Genomic DNA, 21651 nt, shown 5'->3' on the forward strand with positions numbered 1-21651 from the left:
GCTTGAAACTTACGCCTATTAGGTGGCTGGGCTAAGTGACTCTAAAAAGACAAATAAAATTCAGGCTGGGGGCACGGGCCCCTCAAAAATAGACAAAAATCTTTTTTACTCCATTCGACTTGAAACATGTATCCGTTAGTCCTTGAGCCAAGGGAGCCCTAATTTTGGGTTGAAGATAGGATTTCTTAAAATATACTCTCTACACCTTCACAAAATTCTAAAATAGCACTTTATATTCAAAATGGCAACTCCTGTGAAATGTTCAATATGTCAACTCTTTATTAAAAATTAAACAGAATTATCAAGAAATTATGCATGAAATATGTAAGCGGTTGAAAGATGCGCCTGAGATTGGTCAGTGTCGATCTGAATCGTTCAAATACTTGTATCTGTTGACTGAGGGATTTTTTCAAAAATATATATCGTTCCTCACATAGAATCCAGAGAGTCAACTTTATATACGAGTTGCTGCTGGAATTTCGGAGGCTCCCCATCACCCACTTAATGTTGTTGTTTTTTTTTCAAAGTTGTCTCAGACCTAGACACAAAACAAAGTATAAAACTAGCACAAAAAACCTTGATTTTTTAATTCTGTAAAAATTAAAGACTGTTTATTTTAACCTCAACCTCCGATACACTGTTTAGGATTTTGGAAAAACAAAACTGAAAAGAATTAACTAGTCAAAGAAATTCACAGAAAGCTACATCATACCTTACTACATCACAATCTGTTACACATTAAAATCTTTATATGTTTACAAGCTACATATGTTGAAGTTTTAAAACCTATTGACCTTCAGCCTTCAAACTTACAACCGTGAAGCTTGAACCTTTGACTCAGTACCTTAATAAACAAGTCCACAAACAGTTAAAATCGAATAATTTGAAATTATCTGTTTTCGTGGCATGTTTTTGCAAGCTAAATACATTATTACGGGGCCATATGTAGTAAAGGAAACGAAATAACATCACCAATTGATCCGTTATTAGTATATAAAATTTTAAACCATTAAGAAAAACGAAATCTCTTTTCATTGTCTGTGATACCGCCTTTTGAATTGACAAAAGTGAAATAAAAGAAAATGGTTAAAAAAGAAAAACAAGTAATGAGGAATGACATGCCACAGCAAATGGCTGACCATCGATTGGCAGTAAGCAATTGGTGGCACAAGATATGACTTATCAACCACCAGTATGGCTTACCGAAATTCATGGCAGTAATGATCCTTTATGAAAAAGGTAAAAAACTGATCTGGTTTACATCTCGAAACAAATTAGCCTTAATTATCACGAATTAATTGTCATTATCTTTATCCTAAAGGATAATTAAACATAAATAAAGAAATAATCCCTATAAATGGCTATAATAATAAAAAGAGTTATCTACTGCATCTATAGAGATGAAATTTTCTTATTTTTGCTATTTTTGAATTAAAATTAAAAAAATAATTATTAAAATAATTAATTATTAATATTAATAAAATAATTAATATTAAAATAAAAATATTATTAAAATAATAGCAAATACTAATTATTAATGGATTGTAGTCACCTTATGGAACGCCATTGGCTTAAGAAAAAAACTGAAAGGTACAAAAACACAGGACATGAACATCTAGGGGTGTTGGGGAGTGCCAGAGGATGGAGAAACAGCCTAGAAAATATGATGACTTCACGGAAAAAAGCCGCGATGAATGAAAACTTAGAGGCAATCCATACATTGGGTGCAACTCTACAGTGGCACAGTGGGATTAATCTCTACTTAGAAATGCTAGACCCAGAATTCAATTTCAAATACTGCAGGGCCCAGTGTTGCACGGTTGTGCATTAGTATTTCTAAATAACCAAATAGGAAGAAAAAGGAAAAGAAAATTAGGTGCACCAACAAACGCATTCAAAGCATGCATCAGACCGGAAAGAAGAAAAAGAGGGGGAAGAACAAATGAAGAAAAGGAGAAGAACGTCAGATGCATCAGACCGGAAAGAAAAAGCAGAGTAAGAAGACCAAAGGAAGAAAAGAAGGAGACGATTAGATGCATCAATAAATGAATTTAAAACAAGCATCAGACCGAAAGAAGGAAGAAAAAGAAGAAGAACAAAGGAGGAAAAAGAGAAGAACATTAGATGCATTAATAAATGAATTTAAATCAAGCATCATACCAGGAGAAGGAAGAAAAAAAAGAAGAACAAAGGAGGAAAAGCAGAAGAACATTAGACGCATCAATAAACGAACTTAAAGAAAGTATCAGACCGGGAGAAGGAAGAAAAAGAAGAAGAACAAAGAAGGAAAAGAAGAAGAACATTAGATACATAAATAAATGAATTTAAAGCAAGCATCAGACCGAGAGAAGGAAGAAAAAGAAGCAGAACAAAGGAGAAAAAGAAGAAGAACATTAAATGTATCAATCACTAAATTCAAAGCAAGCATCAGACCGGGAGAAGGAAGAAAATGAAGAAGAACAAAGGAGGAAAAGCAGAAGAACATTAGATACATCAATAAATGAATTTAAAGCAAGCATGAGATCAGGAGAAGGATGAAAAAGAAGCAGAACAAAGGAGAAAAAGGAGAAGAATATTCGTTGTATCAATCAATAAATTTAAAGCAGTCATCAGACCTCAGAACTTACCACAGTCTCATCAAAATCTTCAGCTCTTGGGTTCACACATATAACCATTTTAATTTTCCCTTCACCTTCAAAATAGGACTTAAAAATGTGTGTGAGTTTGGAATCCCTGTATGGCACAATCTTGTTGGCACCACTATGTTGATTCTCTTTAAGAACTTCAAAACAAGAACGCAGCGTCATTAAAGTATTGTTTATATTACCTACAAATGATAAATTTCTTCTTAGATATCAACAATGTTGGTCTATTGAAGTTTATCTTTTTTTATACAACAAAGAAGCAAAAGAGGTTTAAAAAGAAAAAAGGGGGAAGGGGGTGGTAGTAAAAGAACGGTTTAGACTAAACACGTTTGTAATACACAGCAAGAAAAGTGGGTAAAACTCAGCCAAAAATAAGCCAAAACCATCTGAAAACAAACGGCTTAAAAATATGTAGCTTTCCTTTGAAGTTGTAATCAGTTTTGGGAGTAACAGATTTTCAATGTTTGAACTTTTGCGGACTAATTAGCTCTGCTTATTTTCCCGGTTTGACTCGTAAAAACCGACCAAAATACTATGATGTGTTTAAAAAAACTGCTCTAATAACGGTATTTTGGTCATTGGAATTTACATAGATCGAAGTTGTCATTGGTTAGAACGGTATAGGAATTTTGGTCATTAGAATCCACATAGATCGAAGTTGTGATATTATTCTGTTCCTAGATGCTGTGAGGTAATTCCAGGGTACATTTTTGTTTCGGTAAGCACAAAGAGGTCTTTTTTTCCTTTCCAACTTTTCTTCTTTAGAATTCCCACGTTCTATTATCGTATTATTTTGATTTTAGTTAATGAAAGGGGAACAGGCAAACTCTTCTTGTATTGAGGAGTGATGTGGTAAAGTGTCACCACAGAGATAAGTCCAATAAAATTAAGCAATGATAAGGACTTTCTACGCGAGCTTTCCATATCATTCCTCAATTTGATTTGACAGGGAAGGAAAGAACAAAAGTTTGCATATTCTTCTTTAGTAAACTAAAGTTATCATCATTTCCTTACAGAACAAAGAAAATGAGAAATAAAATGCCACCTTCTGAATAAAAAGGTCTTAAGAAGAGTGTAGCCTTAAGGTAAAGTTATCATCATTTCCTTACAGAACATAGAAAATGAGAAATAAAATGCCACTTTCTGAATAAAGTAATTCTGAGTAAGTAATTTTGAAAGGAATGATAAAGGAAATGAAAGGAAATGATAGTCATTTTTAAAGTCAACAAGGGAAGTCAGTATTCTCATGCTCTTGGTATCGCTACTTTGAACAATGGCAGTTTGAATTACAGTTTACCATATTTCCTCAAACGGATATCATTACAAAGTGCAAGCACTAAAGATCTTGAATATTTTCAATTCTGTTTAAGTAGTTTTGACATGACATTTTTAGTCACCCTAAAGGTAGAGGTTCTACATGTCCCAAACAACAGCCAGGTAAAAAAGAAGAAGAAAAAACAAAAACTGCCAAAACATAACGAAATCTACAATACAATCCATCAGTACAATACAATACAATGCAGTTCCAAAATATCGGTAAGTTCAACGTGTCGTTAAAGAATTTGGAATCCTTTGTCCGAGGGGCGGGGTTCAATTTCTAGTGCGGTCGGTTATTTGATTTTGGATGGGGGTTAGTGGCTTGAACATGTAAGCTCAGCCAGAGTCAACCCAGTTCCAAGTACCTGGAGAAATCTGGGGAAGGTAACCTTGAGAAATCTGGGGAAGATAAGCAGGAAGGGTGTGCAAATGCACAGGACGGCTGGCCCCCAACCCTCCATTGCATTTCCTGGATGAAGGGCCTTGAAACGGAGATCAGCACCGGCGGCTTGGACTTCAAAAGGATCTAGTGCCTTATCCTCTACCTTTACTTTTCAGTTCAAAAAAAAATTAAATATCACCACCAGGCACTTCAACGATTTTTCTTATAATACAAAAGACTCAGGAATATTATCCATCACTTCTGGCATAAAATCAATTAAAATATTGAAACTAAAAAAATACTTATAGCTAAGCACTTAGCTTGCCAATGGTGGATTGACCATAAATAAAAAAGTGGCGAGAAAACGAGAATCTTGTCGATTCCGTTCATTTTTTTAAATTAAAATCAACTTGGTGAAAGAGAATGAAAACTTAAGATCCATGGCTGAATAGAGTAAAGCCTCGATAGATAGGGGCCAATCACTCTAACGATTTAAGAAAAAAGTACCCGCTTCTTTCAATCTATCTCCCGCTGTGTTTGTACGGCTCGTCCTTTCGCATCCAGCTAAATCAACGAGTGATAGCTGTGAAACTGTCATCGTTTTTTTATCATTATGTTCTGCAGCACTTCTGCTTAAGCAAGCCTGAAATGAAAGTAGATAGGCATACATTAAAAAAAGAAAAAAAAACAAAAAAGCTATATTCTCTTAAAAAGAAAAATAGGTTCAACAACAAGTGCAAAAACATACAGAAATACAGAAGAAATAGAAATTTCTTCTTTGTATTTAGATAGTATTTAGATAAATCTTGCTTGCGGTCAAAATAAGGCCCAACTGGAACATAAAAGAGGACATATCTTGTCCAAAGGATTTAGACGAATAAAACGTAAAGCAGTGTTGTGTATTATGCCATAGTGATATGTCTTGATATTTCATAAGTATCACATCATGACAGCAGTGTTTCATAATGTATCCGCAGTGAGAAAATTAAAACAATATCCAAAGCTGGTTGTCATTTTGAATTTTGTTTCTGCCATACGGATTGTTACTAGCAAATTTTCTGTCAGCTCGTAGAAACAGAATTGTCAACAAACGAAAACGTCCTGCCAACAGAGCGTGGAAACACAAACTACTTCTACAAACGTATAAATTCGTTCAAATGGTGCAGGCGCTTCACTTGGAACAGGTCCAATTCAATGACGTACATTCAAATAGTTCAAGCTAGCATAAGCTTCCATTTACTAAAATATTAATAGGAATTTATCTAGTGAAAAGATTGTATTCCGCTTGACACCGATTCTGGAATGATAATCAAAAGGTGGATTAAATACGATTTTAATTATGGTTTAAATTTTGATTTTTTTAATTCTAATCCTTTTCTAATTCAATTTATCATAAGAAACCGTGAATGAGAAATGTTTTTCTAAAGCCTAAATCCAGCCTATCGTTTCTCTAAGGCCCGGAACGGGCTGTGAGGTGGATTAAGCAGCTTTCGCACTATGTACGTAGGTTCTTCTGCTAAGGGGTTAAATGAAGTACAACCTTTCGCACTAAAAAAATGTCCGTTTACACTAGGTTAAGGCAAACATCCATGAAACTGCCAACATGACCATTTAAAATCAATCATCATAAGCAAAGTGTTCAAAAATTAAAAATAACGGTTGTAGTCCGCTGCAATTTTGTAGGTATGATATAGTGCTGCTATTGGTGTTAACAGTAAAGATCAACATACAATAGTTTCTGGGGTTAATCCAAAGCTGAAATTTAGGAAGGGTAACTACCTGCTGGGAAGTAGTGACATTAGTAGACTCCAGGACGAGAATTTGAGAGGAACTTTCTGGGAATAGTTGAATATAAGACTGGACAGCTTAACATTTGATAATGTAGAAGGTGGATGGAATGCTTTCAGGAAAATAGTTTGTGAAGCAGCGGTTGGTATCTTAGGGAGGAAAGTTGTAAACGCATTTAGGAATAATAGTGAAAACGCTTTTGTGTTTGGTACAGAAGAGGACGGGTTTGTACAAGAAGTATCTAAGTGATAGATCATATGAGAATAAGAAGAATGTAAGGAAAGTAGAAAAGACATGAAAAATATAAATTACGCAGGCTTAAAGTGAAGGCCACTGATAAAATTACTGAAGATCTGGAAGATGCAGCGTTACAAATATCAAAGGGAACAGACACCCGACCCCGTTTTATCAGACTCCTTTAGTCCTCAGCTTTACAGATTATGAAAAGACAGTTGATGAAGGCAATAGGAGAGCTTTAGCAAAAGTCCTATCCTTATTTGGTACACCAGATAGATACATTTAGTGATTAGTGCTATGTGCGAGAACACAATTGATGCCGTTAAGGAAGCATATGAAGATAGTGGGTGGTTTCGTATTGAATCATGAATTAATCGGGTTTGCGTTCTATCCCCATTTGCATGTTTCAATTTGATTAACTTTGTCCTAAGGAACACGGCAAAGACTATGGGAGAGCATGAAATCAAATGGGAGAGTAGAATTCTCCTAGATCTAGATTACGCTGATGATCTGAGTGTTTTAGACGGAGATTTTTGCAAATGAAAGATTTTTTGGAGGTTTTGAGAGTTCAAGGTACAAGAATAGGTTTTAAAATTAATTCAGAAGACTAAGTCACTTAGGCTCAGAATAAATGAAGGTGTAGAGGTGATATTGATTGAAGTGGATAACTTCACTTATCTGGGTAGTATTGTCAGTAACGATGGTGGATGCAGTGAAAATTTCAAGAGTGGAATAACTATGGCCAGGGTGTTTTTTCACAACTGAAATTATTTCGAAGAATAGGAAGATAAGTCTGGGAAGTAAGACTAAAATATTGGAAGCTACAGTAATGACACTGGTCAACTGTGGTGCTGATCCATAGACACTTCAAAAACAGAGGAGGATTTATTAGATGTTTATCAAAATAATTGTTTACTAATTCTTTTGAATAGCCCTAGTCGACCACATTCTGAACAGTAAGCTGAACAAAAAATGTGGTTTATAATGGCTATAATAAGAGAAAGGTTTGGATAGCTAGGACACGTTCTAACGGCAAAGAATGACAGATTGCCAAAGATCGTCCTTTTCGGCCAATCATCTAAGGCCAAACGAAAAGCTGGTCGTCCCCGAATGAGATGAGAAGAAGTTGTAAGATAGAATTTAAAGGAAATTGGAACTCTTTGAGAGGGTACATAGACGGAAGCTTTGAAAAGACTGGGATGAAGGAAGAGTGTATCTTTGTTGACTGCAGGCGGCTTGGTGCTGTAGTGAGTAGTTGGTAGTAGTAGTAGTAAAACTTCCTTCCTTCTTCAGCGCAATCCGAGATATTAGAAGATAATGCCAAAAAATGACAATGTCATTTTCGTCCGGATAATTTACAGTAATTATATGTTAACTCAGGGAAACAGAATCATCAGCCAGCAAAAATATATGACAAACAAATCACAGTTTACTATCAATTGGGTGGGATATTAACATACAGTAATTAGAAGGGGCTAGAAATTTAAAACGAGAGACGATAATATACGAAAATGACGAGCAATTAGCAAATCACAACACAGATTTTGCGTTGAAAGTATTGATAAATAATGACATAAATTACACAGATAAAAGTATTTATAATAAATCAAGAATACAATCATAATCGACTGCTGGAACGCACCCTTTTTTGCCATACTTTTTAATTTTATCCGATTTTTTTAAAGATAACCCTGTAAGATAATCTTCAAGCTTTCCTATTGGTACAAAACATCAGGACCTTGAATTGACCTAGAAGCTAGCCCTTTGCTATAGACACCAGAACCTTGAATCTCACAGAAGACTGACTTGACTTAAGAAGCTTATTCACACAAAGTCTACATTGAGAGTTCATGCAAACACCTCTTTTTGGATATAATCTCATTCATACAGTAAAACTGTTAATACAGTAAGACATTTGTGATTCCCTATGTTCTTTATTGAATTAATTTCATAATATGATTTGGACATGAAAATTGTTCACCTTGAATTTAGATTATATTATTTGACCTACATATTGCATTGACCTACTACACATATATTTTTATTGGAATACTCGACTGTCCCTGGCTATGATAATTAGATTGTGCAATGACCGATCAAAATAGGAAGATTATTTTAAATTCGTTGCTGAACTTTGTCACGAGATCTATGCTTGATGGTGCGAAAATTGATCTGATTATCGGAAAAGCTGTAAGTTTTTTTTTATCATGGTACTATTATCAGTGCTAAAGAGTTTTTGTATAAGGAGATGAATATTCAGAGCCAATGTGTGAAAAATCCAGAGGATGAAGATAATGTATTTGACATATGTAAACAGTTAAATCAGGCGGCAAAGGATAATTTGCCTGTTCCCACTTTTGTTATATTCTCACCTTCTGAAACCCCAACAATCGAGGAAGGAGTCTCGGCTACTTTAGTCTCGAAAGTTAATGAACTCTCTCGGAGAATTGACGGCTTTTTAGAGAATGCAACGCATTCAGGCCCTGTTTGGCTAGCTACAATTGATACCAACGTAACAGTTAACCCTGCCCCAGCTCCTACGTTTGCCGTTGTACTAAAAAACTGTCCTGCAAACCTGACCTCACCTAATGCTCGTAAGGACTTCGTGAATAAACTTTGCCCTGAGGCCTCAGGTGAAATAACTGAACTTAAAAAATTGGCTTCGGAATGGAAACTTGTTAAGTCAAACCGTGCAGCGAACAAAATTGCCAAGAATGCTAAAAACAGTACCTCAGTTATCTCGGTGAGTGTGAAATCCCCACTATTTATAAGGATCCTGAAAGGCATACCGATCGAATACGATGAGAATCAAGTAAAACCTTTTGTACCAAATTGCGTGAAAGTTTCACAGTGCAGAAAGTCCCGAGTGTTCAAGGTCTACTTTGAGTCAAAACAAAACCTGGATCAGTTCTTGAAAGTTGGCTACGAAAAGCTTTCTGCACAAGCATTTTTATATCTCCCAAAGAGTTGTTTCTCGTGTCATAAGACTGGGTATCAGGCCTCGCAGTGCTCTAATCGGGCCCTCTGCTCTCGCTGTGTATCATGCGATCACACCTCAAACAGTACCTCTCCGTGTTCGGAAAAATGTTCTGTCTAGAATGTAAAGTTACCGGCCATACTTGTTACAGTGTAAAGTGTCCTAATAACAACAGTCAACTGGCAAAGCCCAGGGTATGACATTGATGTGTCTACTACTACGCAAGCTGTACTTTCAGGGAATATTAATGGTGGACTTTTAGTCAAAATTCCTGTGATAAAATGTTCGCTTTCGAATTGTGACGCATTGTGCTTGCAAGAGAATTTTTTGACGAGTCATAGTTTAGGCCTTCTGAAAATTGACAATAATTTTACTAGCTATTTGGTGCCTGCTAAACGATCCACTTCCAGTTGCCGCCCCTCGGGTGGTATTGCGATGCCTGTTAGGCCCTCGTGCCGGTCGAGTATTTTTGATTCATGCGATTTTTTTCTTTCTATCCGTATAAAAGAGTATGTTATTGTAAACGTCTATCTCCCGACAAATTACCGCAATGACCGATCGGAATTTTATTTACTTCTGCGTGTAAAAAAAACTAGGGTCTTGCCTTGCAGAGATTCGCCTGTTAGGTAAGTGTTGTATTATTATAGGAGATTTTAACTGCACTTCAACTGACGCCTCGTTATTGCGTACTTCTATTTTGTCAGGTATTTTTGACGATTGGCTTAGGATATTGCTGAAAGATCTTGATTAAACTTACACACACCATTCAAGTCACGTGTCGAACCTTGACCATGCAGTTTCTCCTATAAATCTCCAAGTGTCACCTATTCACATCGTTACTGATTTCCAACTATCAGACCACCTTCCAATATCTGCATCTATTTATTGTCCCTCTGCTCAGTCTACTCCCACCACAAAACCGCATCAGCCCCACGCCCAATTATACAGGGATTGGGAAAACATCCAAGGTGATCTTTTTGCTGTAGTTACTAATTCTGTCCTACATACAATTCATGTTCCGTTCCAGGTGCTCATGAATAATCCCCAAGTTGCTGCAGATGAAATACAAGCGTTGCTGGATATCGATGTTCCAAAAATTTACCATTTCCTGTGATGCACAGAAAAAAGCCTCTAGACCTCCTCTTATACATATGCGTCATGGTGTCACGAAGAATTGATGTAGTAATTTGATCCTAGTTTAATCTTGAAGACAGTCTCAATTTTTGTATAGTTTGTGGCTCCACTGTGACTGTCCTCGCTCTGGCTAGGTTTCTGACATTCGTCTTTCTACCAAAAGAAAGTTTGCAAGAGAACTATCTATCCACATGAACCAGATAGTTGAAGAGACATCCCAGAAAGCTTCTCTGTCCCAACCTTCCTTCTGGAGAAATGTATCAAGAGATGCTCCTAGGGCGCGCCTATCTGCTCAAGTTATTCCTGATTCCGAATGGAATTCATACTTCTCTGCTGAATTCTCTCCACCAGATGCCGCCTTACAGTCCGAATTTGAAGATAAGCTTGATAAATTTCTGTCTAGTTGTCCAACCGACAATTTTGTTGTTTCAGTTGATTCTGTACTGCGAGCAATCCAATGCCTAAAGCGTAAGAAATCTTCTGGCATCGATAAAATGAGCACTCTTCACATTCTGCATGGAAGCGAACTGCTGTTAAACCATATTACTCTTTTGATGCGGATGATTGTTACTCAAGGAGTTGTACAGTCTTCTTTCTCAATCGGAGATCTCACTCCAATTCCAAAGAAAGGTAAACTCGCTACCCAGTGCTCGTCCTTCCGCCCTATAACTGTGGCTACTACCTTCTGTAAGCTTTTTGAACTTCTGTTCATTGACCATCTGAACGCAAAATGCTATGTTCCACCTTACCAATTTGTATTCCAGCCACGTCTCGGTTGTGCCCACGCTTTGTTCGTTGTCACGAACGCATTGATCGATGCTGATGCATCATGTGAAACTCTCGCGTTGGCTGGACATGATGTTCGTAAAGCGTTCGACTCTCTCATTCATGCGGCTATGCTACTCCATGCAGCAAAACGTGGAATGAGCCCTTCAAATATCAGGGCTGTTCGAGACATGTATTATCGTCTTAAAGTTCGCTTAATACTTCACTCATTATCTAAAGTTGACAGTCCTCAAGTCTACGCACCAACCCCTAATATTTTTCTCAGTATCGAAAAAGGTACCCGTCAAGGTGCTGTTTCTTTCCCTTCACTCTTCAATAATGGAGATCTTGATGCACAGTCAGCTGTTCGCACATCATTCATCTTGGCTGGTCTTGATTTGTCACTCGTATGTTATGCAGACGACATTCTGAATTTGAGCCGCACTGTCTAGCGCTTAAGCAAGATTTTTGCAACGCTACAATCTGAGTATACAAAACTAGGTCTTCATTTCAATGCTGAAAAGTCCGAAGTTGTATTCTTAAACTGGATTCCTCTTGGAAATAGTATTATTAAGCCAGTAGATCATATCACCTACCTCGGTCTTCCCATTGGTTCGTAAGTAATGTACATGCAACAACTATTAATTGCTCACATTGAGCGTAGAGTTGGGTTATCATATGCTTCCTATGTAACTGATAAGTTACGGTTCAACCGCCATCTTGTCTCGAAACTTTTTAACTCTGTCGCTCTACCACGTTATCTGTACATATCACCATTTTGAAAAATGCTAATAAATTCTGACAAATCAAAAATTTGTTCAGTCTTCTTCCGGTTCGCAAAATATATTTCACCTTTTCCCGTTTGGAACTGCAATTCTTATCTAATTAGAAAATTCAGCATTGCTTACCCCATTATAGCTGTGGAAAAGTAAATTCGGGCTTAAATTCCCGTTTAATGAAATTGAACCATCCCTGTTCGTCAGTAATGGCCTAGTAGTTAAGATGTATTTGTTGTGTGTGTTTTTTGTTGTTGTTTTTTTCAGTGTTTGTTTTCGTTCTTAGTGTAATTCTTGCAGTTTTTAAACTGATTGATGATTTAGTCTCTTTTCGTATGAGTCCAATTTAAGTGACGCTGGTTATTCTCAATTTTGGTGTCAATTTTTCTCTGATAATGTATTGCGTATATTACTAATAATTTAATTGTTTATTAGTTATCGGTTCTTTTAAGCATATTGCTTTAAGTAAAGTTGTAAAAGGATCCGTGATTGAATAATTTCCTTTTTTCTGTTATTTGTGTATATCGGAGTAACTGAATCAATTTGTTGAGAGTGATCTGAGTTCAAGACCAGCGGGCGAAAGTGTCGTTTAATTGTTTTTACCGTTTCTTGGCATATTTACACTAGTTGATATGATTATCTACTGAATATTTTTTTAATTCTCTGATGATTATTTGGTTTTTTTTTACCAATTGCGGCTTGATGGATTGATATTCATATTGTTTATGTTTGTTCAGTATTTAGGAGCCTAAAAAAAGAAACATGTCGCGTACCTGGAGAGCAGTGGACAATTGAGTTTTTCTTTATCTTTTTGTGTAATTTGTTCTAAGAGCTCATTAAGATCTTAGCTCCAGCTTTCGTCACTAAAAACCACATGTATAACTCCTAAGTTTATGTGTATTGCTTTTTTTTTTACTTATTGCTCCGTCTTTTCCTTTTATGTATGACGGGTTTTCCAATAAATAATAATAATAATAATAAAGTAACGCATTGTACAAGTAAACATTCTCTAAATTGTGACAATACAATGAAAACATGTTATTAATTGACAGATTAATTTAGTTATTGATTCAAACTAGCCGAACTTCCGTTCCCTACGATATTGGATTTTGACAACATACCCTTTTTCGTGTCGCATTTCTTCTTTTCGTTCCCAATATTAGTGGCAACCCATTCAACTTAAAACACTAATCAGTAGCTTATAGTCTACATGGTAGCACAAGATTAGTTAAAACCGATCGCTGTAAAGTTGTGCCTTCATTTGTCAAACCCCAAGAAACTTTTTCTGACTCATCCTATGTGATGTTCGTAACAATCTTGAAAAGGGCATATTCAACCATAAATTGATCATTCTAGCATGATTTTAAGGAACAAAAGTCATCAGAGGTCAGCCAAGTTTCTAAGCCTATTTTTCCTTCCATTACCCGAGGCATAAAATTAGGACCCGAGGCATAAAATTAATTTACGAGATATAAGAAGAAGTACCTGGACTAAACGAATTGTGAAGACGGAGTGAGAACGAGATGTAGCAGAGTTAAGTGTTGTTTGAGCAACATGTCGCCTCTTTTGACCCTGCTTGAAAGCTTCCAAGGCCTCATCTGCATTTCTTACCTCTAACTGCGTGGCATTGCGAACATATACTTGACCTGATTTGTCTTGTCTGAGATCTTTTGTTTGAAAAGGCGGTCTGTAAAAAGACGACTTACCATTAAACTGATTAAGGCTCAGAGCTTACAAGTGAGGAGAAATAGGACTGCTAAACACCGAAAAGTGGTTTAATCAAAATTTTCATAGCCTGCCCCCTCCACATATCAACATCTTTCCCTTGATCTCCAAAAAAAATGTCGGGAATTACTGTCTTGAAAAAATGAAGAGAAAGCTAAAAGAAAAAAAAACTAGCTAATACAAATTCTTCAACCCGTTAATAACAGTTGAAAGAAAAAAAAGGTGGAGAAAACAGGGAAAGGAAGAGCTAACGCAAAAATTAGAGAAGTCAAAGATGTGTCGGTAATGACCACTATTGGGGAGTCTTAGGAGCAAGGTTAAGCATAAAATAAAAATGCTTACTTTGTGTTTGATTACGAAAAACGAAAAAAACAAATCTACGAAGGCTCGTAAGAAACAAAAAAAGACTTTATAAACATGAAAATAAAGCATAGATAAAGACGAAGAGTTGAAAAGTCAAAGCTTGAAAGTAAAAAACAAAAAGACGGCTAAAATACTTCCTGAAACAGTTATTTGACAAATTTTTTGATGCTTTTTGTTTGCTGTTGTAAATTTCCTAAATTTTCTTCATTTTTACTGCTCATTATTTCCCCATTTAGCAGGCATGGGCTTATGATTCATTGAATATTATATCAAGATAGTACAACTACCGCAATTTTTTCACAATAAAAAACAGCTTTTTAAAGTCAGTTTTCTAACGTTAATAAGAAATCTAAAATTTTCTTCTGCCCCTGTGGTGAGCTTGTAGGTCTAAACTTCAAATTAAAAATAATCAATAGAAACATAATAATTTAAAGACATTAACTGTAAAACTTTTATAAATTATAAATTACTTGATGTTAAAGCAATAAGAACACTACTACTTTCAGAGACCATATATTCTGTATACCTGGCGCAGTTGTCACTAAACATACATACATTCAATATAAAACGAACGACTATTATACAAAGTATTACTTTGTACGACTATTGTACAAAGTAATACTAATGGGACACAAGGCATTGTATGGTTACACAGTTTAACACTTTATGGTTACAGATCTTTTAACTGGGAGTGGTCTGCAAACGTTTTCAGAGAGAGGGTGGTTATAATTTCCAAAATTGATGTATCAGACCAAAGTTTTGTAATTTTTCAAGGGGCCGGAGTTTATTGCCAAACTCTCCTCTGGGAATCCCTCCAGCTTTTTCACCTATCTGACGGCAAGCACAGGATTGTAATTTTTATTTTAGATATAACCCCGTATCCATATATAACAAAATATCCATATTTCACAGTTATTCGAAAATAATCATTCAAATAAAGAGAGATTAGGAGGTAGATTAACTTTTCTATATTGATCTCAAGTTAGTAGCCTCAACCTTAACCTTAATAGGCTAGTATTACTATAACGGTCATTAATATATAATAAATTTTGACTTTATTTGGGCTAAACACAGACGAGTTACAGTTTCTTTGCAGGAGAGTCACGTTGTTCCTTCGTTTTTTTTAAATATAAATTCAACAACACATAATTCAACATAAATTTCAACATACATAAGGAAGAAATAATAAAATGACATAGAACTATCGATCAAATGTAACAATAGATAGAAGAGAGACAATTGACTTACTTGGCTCTTGAGTCCTTTGGTTGATTTTCTAAGAGGTCAAAAACACTATTGTTATAAATTTCGACGTACGTCACAAAAACGCCATATATACAATTTGAATCAACTTCAGTCGGAATTGTAGGGTCTTCAGTTCTAGACTCCTTCAATTCATAAGCATGTTGTCTACTGCAAATAAAACATGGGGTAATGAGTTTCTTATAGATTTATAACGATAACTTACTATAAAGAGATTGTTATTATGATAATCGAAGAATTATCCCCACGGAACTACGCAATAAAAATAGAAAATCCATCTAAAAATTGAGTCAATGTATTTTTGGGAGTCGGAGAGTATTTTTGAGGGTCGAAATTCAAAAGTCAGTGCAAAATTGTCTGGACATTTGAAATTGTGAGGTAGCAGAAATTCTTATTCCTTTTTAGCATTTTTGTTTTGTTTTTGCAATTTATCCTCTTTGTGACTTTTCCAGATTCCTAGCATTAATCTACAGGCATAGTAAGGTAACAGAAGTTAAGTCTGAGGGATATTTGGGAGTCAGAGAGTATGCCTTCGAAAAATCCGATTGTAAAGATATATTGTAGTCAGAGAGAGTATTTTAATGATAACGTCGTGAAGGTCAGTGCAAAATTGCGTGAAAACTTAAGAATGGTGAGGAAACTAAAATATTTTTTCGTTTATTTGTGATTTATTTCCTTTGTGACTTTCTAAAACAACTAGCATCATTTAAGACTTTAATAAACATTATCGGTCGTACTGTTTTTTCAGATCTCATAAATCAATGAAGGTAGGCTAAATACTATTATAGCTTTTCAAGTAACATTAAAAGTAGGGGCTACACTGTTGCCCCTAAAGTAGGTGACGAAAGGAGGTGAAAACACTTTTGTCGTGTCCCTGAGAGTAGTAGCTACAAATAGAGGTCTACTGCTGCTAATTTAAGTTACCGTCCAGCCACTAGCCATTCTTTCCAGTGTCTGACCATAAGACAAAAGATTGTGCGAGATACTCAATACCAAGATTGGATAGATTGAGGCCAGAAGTGGCTGCAAAATCCCTCATGGATGTCAATTATTCTAGATATGATCCCTAATAAAATATCCCTTGGAGAGTGATTGGACCCGGAAGAAGAAGTTTTCTTGCTAGTAACTATCCTGAAGAACAAGTACCACTTGCCACTCATTGGTGGCAAACGGTGGGTCAACTTTACTACTCTTTTGAGGAACGATTCCAGAGGTTATTGATGCTCTTTTTTTTGAAGGGGAGGGGGGCTGAGGAGTCAATTAGCTTTTATTACTTCCAAACTATAAATCGTGTTTCGGAGGCAATGGGCTTTTATAACAATTACTTTTTCATTTTTTTCTGTATACATTTCGGTAACTTTATCACCTTTTAAAATACTCGCAAACTGTTCTGTCGATCTCTCTATCGCACTTCTTCTGACTAATTGAGGCTCCATTTCTATCTATAAGTGGGACAAATTCAGATTGACTATTCTCTCATGATTTCTTAACATGTCAATACAATATTTTACCATTATGCCGTTTCGCTGCATATTCCAAAATATCGGTAACTTTACCCCTTCACATGGGCGTAGGGAAGGGGGGCAGATGGGGGCAGCTGCCCCCCCTATAACTTTAAATTTACGATAGATATTAGCGAGAACTTTTCGTATTTTGGAATTTTTTGTTGGATGTTACCTGGTAGATGGTTAAAAAAGCTGGAAATAAACAGAAATTTCCAAATATCGTTTGCGATATCAACATTTACGTTTCGATCTTCAATATGGATTTTCGGTCCGATACTATATATATATATATATATATATATATATATATATATATATATATATATATATATATATATATATATATATATATATATATATATATATATATATATATATATATATATATATATATATATATATATATATATATAGGAGACTGGCCCACGATCGGCTTATTTTGACTTATTTAATTCTCCATGAATTGATTCAAGCGATAAGAAGTTGCTGAGCATGCCAAAGCAAAAGTAACTCATTCAATACGATCCTTGAAAAAGACAATTAGAAATACTCCGCCATTTTTTCACCTGGAGACCTCTCTATCCAAGTGGTCAAGAGTGCCAAACCTGGGCCATCCCGGCACTGGTTCAGTCGTCTCTGCCTTACGTTTGGCCACCGGATAAAAGAAAAAGAAATGTGACCAGGGGAACATTAAAGCTTGTTTTTCGGCTATAAAACTAAGAAAGAATATGGTCAGCATAAAAAACTACAAAATGAATTTCATTAAGGTTTAAAAAAAAAATAAACAGTATTAATTTCAAATTATACATTGACCGATCAACACCAAAAGTAAGCCGCTCCGCTAATCTTGGTGTTCTACCTTTCAGTGGTGGCAGTTATATTTCAACTTCTGTCTTTAAGACACTATTCATCTCGTCAGTTAGCGCAAAGTCTCTAGCTCCAGTCTTCTTCCAAAAGAGGACCTTAAGTTCTTCAGTAGCTACTCTTGATAATAATAACATTGTGAACAGAATTCCCTTTCTTGCTCTTCAGCTCAATCAGAATGTAATCACAAGCCTTGACTTTCTCAGTGTCAAATTAGAAGTTGCTGGTAGGGGGTTTGTCTTCAATGTCTATGTTGGGGTCTGAAGAGTTGTTGTATACAGGATCATCGACGTCAGAATCGTCACTCTAACTTTAACTCTTGTTGCCAGAGACACGCCTTTTGCTTTTTAGTCTTTTCACTTGTCTGACTTTCTTCCGTTCCAGGACTAGGGCTTTTTGGCAGATACAGCTTTTATCCTAGCAGGATTGCATTCTTTCATAGGGGTGTCAGTGAGCACTTCTGAGTTTTTCATACTTTTTTTCCTGTTGATTTTTTGGGTTTGAGTTGATTGATAAAATGCGGCAAGTAAAGCAAAGAATGAGAGGCAGTCATCCAGCCAGAAGTATTTTCTGAGCTGATCATGATGGTTCCTGGTAAAGCTCCCCTGAGTAAAATTTCCGGACACTGTTTTTGTGAGGAAATAAGTAGAGGAGGAACTGTGTTCCCAACACATTAACACCAGCACAAATCGTGGTCAACTGACCTCTTTCTGCTGACGTGACCTTCCCTACTTACTTCTAGCCTCGCTGTGCAATGATTTTACCAGGCTTGTGGATTTTTTCAGACCTGATTCGTCAAAACTTCCAATGTCTTGTGGTCTGAACATATGTTTATATAGGCCTCAATTTAGGTTGTTAAAGAAAGCTCCTACACTGTGACAGTTGAAAGCAGTTGTCCGTCATAGGCTTGTACTTATTGGCGTTCTTACTGATAGAGTTTTAAGTCAATCCATAAAACCACGGTACCAATCTTTACCTGTAATTATTCCACTGTTTCCACTACCTTTGCAGTTTCGTTATCCGTTACTCTTATGCTCTTAATAATGGCATAAGTGTATGCAAATTTACACGCTTTTAGGGGAATACAGTCGAAAGCATATAAGCTATCGTTTTCAAGTAAGTTTTTAGTCTTTTTGCTTGTTCCTCTGTAAATATTGATCATGGGTTGTAACAGGGTGTAAGGAAATTCAGGTCCAGACTTTTTAGAGGGATATTCAGCTTCTCAACTTTTTTTTTTATGTAGTCTTGCAGCGTTCCTCTAGGGACACCCATGGTACTTGCAGAGAATCCAACTGACTTTTTGTAGAATAAGACAGAAAAAAACTACTATTTTATTTTCTTCTGGATCACAGCCACCTTTCTTTCTTTTCTCTTCTGTTTTACTTTTAATCATTTTATCTTGAGTGAAATTTAACAGAAAAAAAGAACTTCAGTTCACCTACTGTTCTGAAAGGATTAAACAACGCCAGAAAAAACACAGTTTTGGGTATTAAGCTTGCCTTCAATCTTTAAATATGCTGTTTACACAGATTTTACAAGCATAGCCCACTTTTGGACACCTTGGTACGGCATGCCAAATTTACCCTGGGTATTGTGGCCGAACATGGGAGTTCACTATCTCACAGGATGAAAAAATACTAACAGCAAACTGGTGAAGATGGCACGTCTCGGAAGCTGCCAAAAACAGGCAAATAATAGGAGAATACAATGTGAGTTTACAACGCGAGTTTTACAGTATTCGAAATTAGGCGTAGGCTTTCAGACAAAATTGAACAAAATTCCAGAGTTAATCACCATAAAACCTGATCCAATCTGAAATTTTTGGTAAAAGTATTTAATTAAGGTCTGGCTTAAAAAAAAATACACTGCAATCTGTCAGAGCGTTTATAATCCACCAGAAGCCCCATAGGTTTTTGTATTGAAACTGCTTTGGCTAGACGTGGGCCGATCTCCCCTATACCAATTTTAATATTTAATTTTGCCCAACTGTAAAATTTCGAGTTGAATTCTTAGAAGAAGCTGTAATCTAACCATAATGTGATTTGTGTCATATCGCTATTGTGGTGTTTATGTTTTATGGAAATTGGAAGTAGGATAGTGGGTCTCTTATTTTATACTGTTGCAGGAAAAGTAGAACATGGAAAATGTTAAAGGCTGAGTTTTAGTGAAATATAGAATGACTAGTTTCTAAAGACCTATATTCAAAGGACCTCGGGAAGTATTAGTAAGATCCCTCCCCCTCCATCTCAAAAGCGGCTGCCCCCCCGACACAAGATGCTGCCTACGCCCATGCCCCTTCATACCTTTTTTATTCACATTTTTATTGTTTTATCAACTTCCTTTACATTTCCCTTATTTGCTAATGATTTATAGCTCAAAACTTCATGTAAAAACTCCTCGTCTTTTCTACTAGGCTTAAGCGTTTTCATTGTATAGGTAAAAAAATGTTAAGCTATGAAACAGTTGAAGGAAGAGTGAACTTCACTACCCTGGTAGACATGCATTCAGGAACCGGACAGGCTGAATCTTTTAGCCTATTAACAAGTCTTGTTATCTTAAACTCAGAATGGTTCTAGGACCGACGAACACAGATTGGACCAAAATGCATTTTGAAATTGGGTTTAAGAGATGACCTTACTGGAGAAGCATTTGTTTTCTGAACATTAGAAAAATGAAGAGGTAAATCCTTTTTGAACGTAAAAGGACCCTGAAATTCTCAAACGATAATTCTCAAATCCATAAACCATAATCATCAATTTGAGCCATAAATCCTCAAACCTCGGGGAATACAAAAAGGCGGAGACAAAGGTTAAAAGAACAAAATTGGACACTTGCATAAATTTCTAAATATCCTTTCTAATTGTTTAAATTCGTCATATTAGTAAAGGGATTTAGCCTTCTAAATTAAAGAATTATGAATACTCTAATAGATGTTGAAGCGCTGAAGACAAGCAGCAGTTGCATGGTGACTTTATCGACTTATAGAGATTATTTTTACTTCTCCCGCTTCTGAGAGTTGACATATATTCGTAATAACTACATTTATTCAATTACTTCAATGATACACTGCAAGAGCTACAATTTATAATGTAAATCTCGTTAGAAAGCAAATGTTATAAAATGCATAAAAAAAAAGAACAGCCTCAGTTCTCCACCAGGGCTAAACCTAACTCGAATTAGAACATTACTAATTTTTGGTAGCTCGTCATCTTTCCTACATGAATTAAGCACTATAACAAAGGAATTAGTTTTATAGCAGGGCCATTTTTTTTCTTCATAATTTTTATTTTATTTTATTATTTTTGTATTTTTATTATTTCATTGATTACTTAATCCATTTCTACAAAGTATTATTAATTCTACTACTAACAACGCATTGCAGTAGGCTACTAAACCACCTGAGGCAAATAGAGCTGCGTATGCTTCTCCTCTAGATCTATTCAAGGGTTCCTGCTTTACCTCTTCCATGAAGTTCCGATTTCTTTTTAATCATTCTTTGTGACCCTTTCTTGTAGAAATTGGGACATCCTGTTTTTCTGTTTGGCTCCAGATAACTAAGAAACACAATTTATTGGCAATTATCGGCAATTTATTGATTAAATTGTTTGGCTCCAGACAGGACTATTCAAAGACAGGAGGAAAAGCGGTTCGACTACCTCGGGTGCCAGAGCTAAGGGGGGCGCCACGGCTGGAGGGTTGCAAACTTTGATCAATTTTTCTCACTTCCATTCGACTTTTTTTTATTATATTTCAGTCGAGAGGGGGGGGGGCACATTAATAGACCACATAGACTAATAAAAAAGGAGGTAAATTTGAATTATTTACTAATAATTATACTATTTAATTTAGAAAAACTTTTATAATAAATATAGTTATTCAATTATTTCCATAATGGAATAAACGAGTTACA

At 35.8% G+C, this 21651-nt stretch overlaps 1 protein-coding gene across 1 annotated transcript in view; it reads right to left on the reverse strand.

The window, feature by feature from the left end:
• Window positions 1-1294: 1294 nt before the first annotated feature.
• The window catches only part of LOC148956831 (kinesin-like protein KIF23), a 30750-nt gene continuing 10393 nt past the window's right edge, over window positions 1295-21651 (reverse strand). The window contains exons 3-7 of the mRNA XM_089092163.1: window positions 15358-15522; window positions 13507-13708; window positions 4852-4987; window positions 2628-2827; window positions 1295-1315 (exon numbers count right to left, since the gene is read on the reverse strand). Coding sequence (XP_088948289.1) covers window positions 1295-1315; window positions 2628-2827; window positions 4852-4987; window positions 13507-13708; window positions 15358-15522 — 724 coding nt within the window. The remainder of the gene's footprint in view (window positions 1316-2627; window positions 2828-4851; window positions 4988-13506; window positions 13709-15357; window positions 15523-21651) is intronic.

The sequence above is a fragment of the Artemia sp. Qi Xiang Cuo genome, chromosome 1, assembly GCF_049724085.1.
Source record: "Artemia sp. Qi Xiang Cuo chromosome 1, ASM4972408v1, whole genome shotgun sequence".
NCBI lineage: Eukaryota > Metazoa > Arthropoda > Branchiopoda > Anostraca > Artemiidae > Artemia > Artemia sp. Qi Xiang Cuo.